This window comes from Neolamprologus multifasciatus, chromosome 7 (assembly GCF_963576455.1).
Source record: "Neolamprologus multifasciatus chromosome 7, fNeoMul1.2, whole genome shotgun sequence".
Taxonomy (NCBI): Eukaryota; Metazoa; Chordata; class Actinopteri; order Cichliformes; family Cichlidae; genus Neolamprologus; species Neolamprologus multifasciatus.
This window is the reverse complement of record NC_140445.1, coordinates 45,641,973-45,651,738: the sequence shown is the minus strand read 5'-3', so window position 1 is coordinate 45,651,738 and position 9,766 is coordinate 45,641,973. Positions and strand designations below refer to the sequence as shown.

At 39.5% G+C, this 9,766-nt stretch overlaps 1 protein-coding gene across 2 annotated transcripts in view; it reads left to right on the top strand.

The window, feature by feature from the left end:
• Nucleotides 1–4,924: 4,924 nt before the first annotated feature.
• pik3c2a (phosphatidylinositol-4-phosphate 3-kinase, catalytic subunit type 2 alpha) overlaps nucleotides 4,925–9,766 on the top strand; it is a 43,043-nt gene continuing 38,201 nt past the window's right edge. The window contains exons 1-2 of one of the 2 annotated variants that reach the window (XM_085166734.1): nucleotides 4,925–5,052; nucleotides 8,518–9,760. In XM_085166734.1, coding sequence (XP_085022860.1) covers nucleotides 8,600–9,760 — 1,161 coding nt within the window. In that variant the 5' untranslated portion in view covers nucleotides 4,925–5,052; nucleotides 8,518–8,599. Of the gene's footprint in view, nucleotides 5,053–5,077; nucleotides 5,264–8,517; nucleotides 9,761–9,766 lie in introns of those variants that run through there. The other variant, XM_085166735.1, reaches the window with a different exon arrangement.

Below are 9,766 nucleotides of genomic sequence, written 5' to 3'. Positions count from 1 at the left end.
CACAAAACAGTCGCGTTGAGAGGCGATTGGTCAATATACCTGTCACTCATAGTGTATCAACAACCGCCCCCCGTTGGCTTAAGATGCGTTGAGCCAAACTGTACGTGGCGTTCGGTCAACCCCAGACGAGGGCGGAGTTAGTGTGCAGCACTGGATAGAGCAACACTACTCATATTATAAAACTGTTTAACAATGATATTTAATACTTTAATAGCCCATAGTCCAGACGGCGTAGGGATACACAACATAATTTTTTTTTATTTCATCTTATATTTCATTTAGATATTCTAATTAAATATAGATTACACTTGGACATGCTGCAGACCAACATAGAGCTGAATACACTCGTTCGAAAACATAGCAGGAAGCCTTATAGCGATAGAAGAATAATTATTGTTATTAAAACGATGGCCAAAAAAGCAATGAAACTGCGTAGAAAAACTCTTAAACGCCCTGCATTTAAATATTATATTAAGTCAACTATTATTTATTTATTTATTTCAGCAAAAAGCTGGCAAGAAAAATGAGAAAGTGAGTTTAAGAAAGTGTTCCACAATAAGAGAGGTGGCAAAAGCGAATGAAAACTCTTATTGTGATTTGTATGTGAGGCTGAACAATAAGGAAGGAGAAAAGCACAGACAGAGAGAGAGAGGTTATAGTGATTAAGGATAGAGATGGAAATGTACTAATGAGTGAAGAGAGTGTGCTGAGAAGATGGAAGGATTATTGTGAGAAGGTGATGAATGAAGAAAATGAGAGAAAGTGCAGAGGATTAGTAAGGAGGAAATGAGGGGAGCTATGCAAAGGATGAAGAGTGGAAAGCCATTTGCTCCAAATGACATACCTGTGAAGGGTCAAGGCTTTGGGGAGAGAGAGCAGTTTAAAATAATCTTAGAGTCGGAGAGGATGCTTGAGGAATGGAGAATAAGTATACTGGTAACAGTTTTCAAGAACAAGGGTGATGCGCAGAGCTGTAGTAACTACAGAGTGGTAGAGCTGCTGAGCCATGAAGCTATGGGGAACAGTTGTTGAAGCTAGGTTGAGAAGAAAGGTGATGATCAACGAGCAGCCGGCTTCAAACCAAGAAAGAGAACCACAGTTGTTTGCTCTGAGAGTGTTGATAAAGAAGTCTAGGGAAGGTCAGAAGGAGTTTTACTGTTTCTTTGTGGATGCAGGGAAAGCATAGGTGCCAGGAGAGGAACTGTGGTACTGCATGAGGAAGTCAGCAGTAGCAAAGAAGTGGTGAGGGTGGTGCAGGGCATACATGAGGACAGCAGCACAGAGGTGAGGTGTGAGGTAGGAGTGACAGATGGGTTCAAGGTGGGGGTGGGGTTGCATCTGCTCAGAACTACTTCTTGTTTGTGATTGTAATGGACAGGTTGTCAGATGAGGTCAGGCAAGAGTTTCCACAGACGATCATGTGTGCAGATGACATTGTGATCTCTAGTGATAGTAAGGAGCAAGTGAAAGAGAGTCTGGAGAGATGAATGTATGTACTGGAGAGATGAGACATGAAAGTCAGTAAAAGCTAGATATACCTGTGTAAATTAAAGAGAGACAGATGGAAAAGTGAAGCTGCAAAAAAAGAGGTAGTGAAGGTGGACAAGTCTAAATAATAGTCTGAAGAGGGAAATACAAGAGGGAAACTGAAAGTTAACAAGATGGTAGTGGCACCTGCTATGATGTATGATTTGGAGATTTGGAAAGTAGAAGAGCAGAAGATGTTAAGAAAGGCCAAGATTAGAAATTAGTACATCAGTGGCACAGATTAGCTTGAGCAGTTTGAAGACAAAATCAATCAGTCATGGTTTGGACAGGTGCAGAGGAGGGTTAGTGGACATAGTGGGAAGGGATACTGAATATGGATCTGCCAAGCAAGGAAAAGTGGAAAAAGCACACAGAAGGTTCACGGATGTAGTGAAGGAGGACATGCAGCGGGTCAGTGTTAGTGTGAGTTGAAAGTAAACGATCTGTTGAATGATGATCCCTAAGAGAAGCAGCTGAAGTACTTCTACTACTACTGCTACTTTTACTAATAAAAAGTAGTAAGAGTAGATAATAATAATTTGAGTAAAGAGTGAATTGTATTTCACAGTAAGAAATTACTTACTGGAACAGTAAAGTAAACCAAAACACGATTCTTCATTTAATATTCAAATGTACCTTGTAAAAATTAAATGCATTTTATGCATTAATCAAGTCTGAATTTATTTAGCATTTTCTTTAATCCTCACAGGGTGAAAAGTATACATACACCCCCACTAATATTTGGCTGTCTGCTAGCTACAGCTCGACCAGGCACTTTTGGTACCCATCAACAACCTTCTGGCAGAATTGGCAGTTCATTTAAATTGGTTGGTTTCCTGGCATGGATCCATGTCCTCAATTTTTCAAGAGGTTGAATTTTAGGCTTTGGGAAGACCATTTCAAATGGTTAATGTTAGCCTACTTTATCAATGTTTACATGTCCAACTATCTAGCTGTTGATCTGAGGTGAAGATGAAGAATTTGGAGGTAGTTCTCCTCCTTCATTATTCCACCACTTTGTGCAATGTACCAGTACCACTACAACCAATTAAGACCCGTAGCATGATGCTACCCCCACCATGCCTGACAACTGGTACAGTCTTTTAGGCTAGAATCTTCACTTGTGCTCCTCTAAACATATTTCTTGTCATCATAGCCAAATAGCTTAAGCTTTGTCTTATTTGAACATAAAACTTTTCTTGAGAAAGCATTTGGGGTGTTCATGTGGCCAGCTAAAATTTTCATTTTAAAAGTAGGTGTTGATTTTGGAGCAGGGGCTTCTTTTTTGGTCAGCATCCGATTAGGAGGGTAATCCATCTTCATGGATATTGAAGATGGATCAGTGATGCTGTTTGGATAGTGATGCTGGTCTTCCAGCAGTTTCCAGTTCATGGCAGGCTTAACACTTGGTGGTTCCAGGGTTGAAACCTGAAAATCCTTACCAATTTCTATTCATTTATGGGTGATAGTTGGGTTTTCTTACAGACCTTTGCAAAGTGATGGTGACATATCTGAATAACGTGTACTTATGTCAGTGGCCTATGGTTACTTTTACAGAAAAGCAAATGTACCAAAAATTACCAAATAAACATTTATTCAAACCACTCCTTTAGGAAACGAAGCAATAAAACCTTGAACTGTTGATCTTCTCTACATAAAACACACTGGCCAAGGTGGTTAGTAAAACGAATGTGTTATGATGATAAATCACTGAAGCTCATTTCCCAGTGCTAGATGTGGAATGCCACTATTATCTGCCAAGAAGAGTGCTCAGATATCCAGCCAGAATTATGCCAGAAGCCTGTTGATAGCTACCAAAAGCACCTCATAAAAGTGAAACTTGCTAAGGGACATTAAACAAACATTAGTCAGGGACTATATACACATTCATGTATACTCTACATTAACATTCACTTCTTCCTATGCTTAAGTGCTTTCTATCTAGCATTTGCATACATTCATACTCTGATAGATGCAGACTGGAGCAACCAGGAATCAAACCCCCAACCTTCTGACTAGTGGAGAACCTGCTTTATCTCCTGAGCTTCAGCTATTCCATGCAATGAGACAATAAGAACACAAAATGAATTAATTAAAGGTGTGCTTTACTTGACTTTTACTGTATTAAATAAGAATTGCATTGAATTACACATAAAAAGGTATTAAAAATGTCTTTAAAAACAATTTGTTAGGTAACAATAGGACAACAGGCCAGGATGTGAATTAACAGAAATCAGCAACAACAAACGTTTTCAAAGCTTGTGTTTTGCTCTGTTTGTTGTTTGTGTTCCTGCTATGCTCCTCTTTTGGCTCTTCATTTCCCTCATTTTCTAAAAGGCTGCTTACTCCCTTAGTCTGGTTCTCATGGCACTCTTTTCCTGTCAAATGGTAGTTCTTTCTCTCCACCTTTGCCAAGCACTTGCTCATAGATGATCTGATTGTTGTCTCTCTTATACAATAAGACCTTAATCTTAAAACAGCTGTTATGAACTGAACTAAAAAAAATCTCAAGTGTTCATGCACCACAGAATATAACTTTCTTAAAGTGCATTGCTAAAGTATTGTGGCCAGGAGGTACAGTAGGTCATGTAGTTATCGGAAGGCTGGCGGCTCCTGTCAGCATACCTAAGTATCTTTGGACAGGATACTGAACCCCAAGTTGCTCCCAGCAGATGTATTTATTAAAGTATGAGTGTTGGGTAGCAAGCACTTTGGTGTAGAAAATAGGTGCTTGTATGATTAAGGCAGGTATTATAAAGCACTTTGAAGGCTCAAGCAGAGTAGAAAAGTTATATATAATAGTTATGATCCAATAACATAATGTATATGAGTCTGCATAATGTATTTTTTACTTAGGAACTTTATAAATTCCAAACCTTTACTTAATTAAAGTATCTGAATACTTGTTCAACTTTGAAAAACAGCTTTTTTAATGCAAAATAAATGTCATTCTTAATCAGAACCAGATTTCAAGTACTATGTTTTTATTATGGTCTGGAGCATAACTGTGCAAATGTGAAAAAACAGTTATAAACAGTTACTGGCCAGTACTGAGTTAGTTTGCAAGACAACTGTTATTATTTGCTAAAGGTCACTATTACCACAAGATAGATCCTATTTTGACATCTGGAAAATTATACCCAATGTTTTCTTTATTACTTTTCTAAACTCTTTTTGTTTCTGGTCAATTATCCTGATTTACTGTGCCCTCAATGCCTTGTTCTTGGTCTCACACGTTCCAGTTCATTTAAAAGACCCCCAAAGCACCCCTCAGAAATGATAGAATTTCTATAAATAATAGAAATATGAAAATCTTTCGACACCGACCACTTTAGTCCACACAGTGGTGCTGTTGTCGCGTTTAAACAAAATGAAAACGAGACCCAGCCAGGCAGAAAAGCTACCCAACTGTGTCCAACCAAAACTCCACCAACGACCTCAACAGGAACTGACGTTCCCTCTGTGCAAGTGGATGGAAAAATGCAGCTGCAGGAAAAATGGCTCCAAACGCCGCACCGCTAAAAGGTGAGGAATAAAGCTTTTTACAGCCCATGTCTGCCTGTAAAAGTTTGATCTTGTGGTCGCCTGCAGTCAGCGGTTGTGTCTGAGTCGCGTTCGACCGTTTCCCGTTTGAGGAAATCAGCATTTCTTCATTGCTGTGGGTACTTGGCAGGACCATTGCAGTTGCCCGGTTACTTTTAAAATATTAAATCATTGTCTCTCACGGAACAGTCCTGTAAGTTGTCCTTGTATGGCTAAATTCAAATGTGTTTATGTTTACTCTCAATTCCTTTCTTTTTGGTTGTTGTGTTCGCGCATTTAGCAGGTTTAGCGGCTAACTTAGCATCCAGCACAGGCAAAAGTTATAGTTAAAAAAAACAACTAATAAAACAGCCATTAAAAGTATCAAGGAGTGGAGTTAAACCGAGCTAACCGGATGTTTGCAAGAGAAGTTTGTTATTATTGGTTAAAAGTCACTGTTCTCGCTTGTTTATCACAAGCTGGCTTTTATTTTAAGATGTATACAATGGGAAAATACTAAATGTTCGTGATTTATTGACAGTACACATCATGTTGGTGTCAGGTGAACATCAGCAGACGTGTTAGCTAGCTGTTAAAATAAGCTGTAAATAATATATGTGTGTTTGTTAACGCAAGAAATTGCTCGATATTGTTCTGTTAACGTACAGATCATGCTTTATCAAACGCGTCGTATTTACAATCTTTTTCTAAGTGTTACGTAATACTACATTTCTTGGCTAGCCACAGAGCTAAGCTTCTAACAACAGATCTGCGCTACAAACACGGGGGATGGGACCAAACTGTGTCTTCCTTGAAGTTATTCCCAAAAAGATGAGCCGGGGCATTACGACAACACGATCTTAATAGTCAATCAGAAAAACTACTCAGCACTCTGGTCTTATAAGACGATTATCAATTGAGGGTCATACCTTCTTTGAACATATCATCAATTCAAACTGAATATGAACTGCCTGTGGAGCAGGGGCGCTTCCAGAAATTTTAAATAGGTGCTATAAAATAAATCGTTTAATATACAATGTAGAAATCCTAATAGAAAGTTTAACTATGAAAATATACTCAAAGTACCCAATATTAAACCAATAATTATATAAAAAAGTATATATTAATGTATATACTTCTTATAATATTATATAATGAAATCAAAATGGTTGGCTTTTTATATTTTTAAGTCTGCAAAATAGTAAGTAACTTAAGCTTTAAAATACATGGTATGATGTGCAAAGTACATTATTTGCACCCAAAGCATAGAGATGGCATAGAATAGAACTAGTTAGAAGTTTAACACCTGGTTATACAGCATAATCCTGTCAGCTTTTGTTTTAGTTTACAGGCTTGGATTACTGCCTTGGCAATAAAGTGACTAGTACCGAAAACAGAAAATAAAAACTTGTTACTTATTTTACTATTTAAAAACAACTTGAACTTTGAATAGCTCCACAATGTGTTGCTTACTCCTGCACTTTTTCTTAGTTATTGCGTAGACTGCCTGTCACTCATTAGGGCTGAACTCAAAGTGTGAGTTTAACCTCATGGTGCTATGTTGTGCAGCCAAATGTTGCTCAAAACAATACAACTTTTTTTTAAACTGATAAATGTGTATATCTCAGTATGTAAATCTACTTCCATGAAAACAAGCTAATAAACAATATAAATGCAGATAATAGTGACAAATAAAGCTTCTTAAAAGGTAAATTAAAATTAAGGAAGACAGTTAAAATCATGATTGAGGCTTTCTGAAATCACAATTTCCAGAAGTTCTTACTGTGGATTTTTTGTCCATAAACCTTTTCAATTAAGCAATATTTTTTACTGGATGTGACTCAGCAAACTGATTCTCTTCTGAATAATTTAGCAGTAGTGAAGTAATGCTCAGATGTTGAATTAAGGTTAAGCACATCCTGGTATCTGCCATCAGTTGCCACAGAGAGATGGCACAATTTGCAGTGCTTGACTTGGCTCTAGTTGGTTTTTTTCTTTCTTGGCTTCTTCTCTAGAATCTTTTTTTCCCCTTGTATGTTTAATGATAACGCACATTCCTATCTTAATTCAGCATATCCTGAATGCAGTCGTTGTTATAATTCTTATAGTGTAGCATCAGTGTAGTGTTGGATCATTCTAGTAAAAAGAAATTAGGTTAATCTATTCTTTATTTTCCTTAGTCTTTTCCCTATGTTGGGTTCATCAGCTTAGTCTGCAGTGCAAAACAGTTAAGTAAACCAGAATAGCATTTTTGAACATACTTTCTCAGATTAAGCTAGTGTTTACATTCAGAATCGGGAAGTAGCTACTATTTAGTGATCGGCGCCCAGTGTGCTAGCAGTTAACATGCTCAGACCTTTTTGATTTATGACTTCATAAACAAACACTAAGCTGCATTCTACACTCTTATTCAGTGCAAAATCAGTTATATCTAAATCGTCTGGCATGTCTGCAGGGAGTTATGACATCAGTGGCAGCATGGACCAAAAGATTGTGACACTTTTCATGCATTTAATGTCTCCGAGCTGTTTTCTTGGTAAAGTTGGCACCGACCTATCTAAGTCATTTGCTCAGTGACTGCAGCCACATTGTCACTGCGTGCTGGGGTTTGCACAGCTGAATAAGACAGTCTTGGGCCATGGTGCTAACATAATGCTAACAGATTCAGACAGAGCCAGAGGAAGCAAGAGAGAGAGAGATAGAGAGAGAGCCATTGGGCTGTTTAGCATGCCAAATTCCTCAGCTGCACAATAGTGTTAGGCTAGACTGAGCTCCAGCACAGCCAGCCTTCTCCACCACAATGGGAGGGGAAGCTCAGGAGAGGTTGGTGACGCCTGGGGAGAGAAGGAACTCACTTAACCCCAGGGCTGTGATCGTTCGATGAATGGTTGCTTTGAGTAGGCGCTGTGTCATTTTGGAATCACAAAGCACTCTTTGCAGCAATGTTTTTCACATGTTATAGACGTGGGATACTCTTGGCCGTTTCCTGTTGTGGAAGGTTAGCCATAAATAGTTTGGATTTGGGGGAAAAAAGTAAAATGCAAATATTGTTTAGATTTTTGGTTATGATCATTTACAAATATTTGTAATGTACACCACATAGAAGTGTATAAAAATATGATTTCTGGCTATGAGTGAGTGAATCAAGTTCATTGTCAGTGTGACAGGCCTATGATGTAGCCCAGGCTAGTTATGTGACCTAATTGATGCCCCTAGCTTCAAAACACACATAAGTAATTATTGGCTCTGCGTATGTGAAACTAGGAGTTGATCAATACAAAAAAAGCATGGTGGGCACACAGTCTCCATTCTATGCAACTACTTGTGGCCCCTGGATATCTGTAGCTTAATGGGTAGGATTATTCAATAATTTTATAGGTTAATATTTCAATTCCTTCTTCCTTGCTTTGATTCTGTTTGACCTCATCCTGTTGTCATAAATAGCTTTTCTCTCTCTTTTTTTTTTAGGTGTTTAAAACCTTGTTCCTCAACCCTTTGGGCCACGCTGACTTAAAAGCCATCATATTCATGGCACCTTCCACTTGACAGAATGGCCCAGATATCAAGTGGTAATGGGTTCAAGCTGGATGTCCCCCAGCCAAAGGGGGTTGTGGGTAAAGAGGAAGCCCTTCGTATGGAAGAAGAGGCTTTAGCAAAATTGCAAAGGGAGAAGAAACACACTCTTACAGCTATAGCCTCCTCATCTTCCTCTGGAGCAGCATCCTCGTCTTCCTCTAAGCCAAAACCATCTAATTCTACCACTACTGTTCCTCAGCCTTCAATTTATACTAATAGACCAGACAAGGACCTCATTGTTTTCCCAGAGACCAAGAAACAAGCAGAACAGGATACATTCAGGGATATTGATGTTGAAAAACTGACCAATGAGGAACTCGAAAAGCTCCTACTTGATGAAAACTTTGGAGCTCACAGCTCCAAAGTGTCCCGCCCCTCGTCACTTCTGGGGTTTAACCTCAGTGCCTCCTATCCTGGAGGCCATGTTTGTAGCTCATCTCCTTTCCAGAGCAGCCAGTGGACACCTGCTCTGTCCAATCCATCTAGCTCTGGTGTGTCCACTCCCACCCTTCAGCCCACACCAATGTTCCCATCAGCTCCATTTCCCAAACCAGGAACATTTCAAAATGGATTCACTCCAGCCATGACGCCTTTCATGGCCTTGCCGACCATTGCTTTCACTCCTATCCAGCCTGCTGCTGCCATGGTCTTCCCACAGCCAACTGTAGACCCAGAGATGGCTAAGTTGTTTGACAAGATTGCTAGCACCTCAGAATACTTGAAGAATGGTAGATTGGCCAGCACTGATGTAAATTCCTCTCAAGCAGGTATAGCCTCTTTGGCACCAAACCCACCACCACAACAGCCAGCAGTTATGGAATCTTCTTCCATCAGCCGTTTTGAATGGCTGGATCTGGACCCACTTACAAAGCGAAAGTCTGAGAATGAGGAAGCACTTCTGGAATCTGTAGATAGTTCACAGACTGTGTCAGGAGCTTCTACAGGCGATCCTTGGGATGCAGTGCTTGAGACTAAAGGCAACAGTAGTAATAGTAGCAGCAGCCCCAAACTGGAAGGCAGAGTTTCTCACACAGGTCGGTCACAACATAGGCGGGCATCAACAGGAGCGCCCGTCGCTAGGAGTCACTCACTCAACATCCCAGAGACCTCGTCACAGCACAAAACAATCAATCAGGTGGGA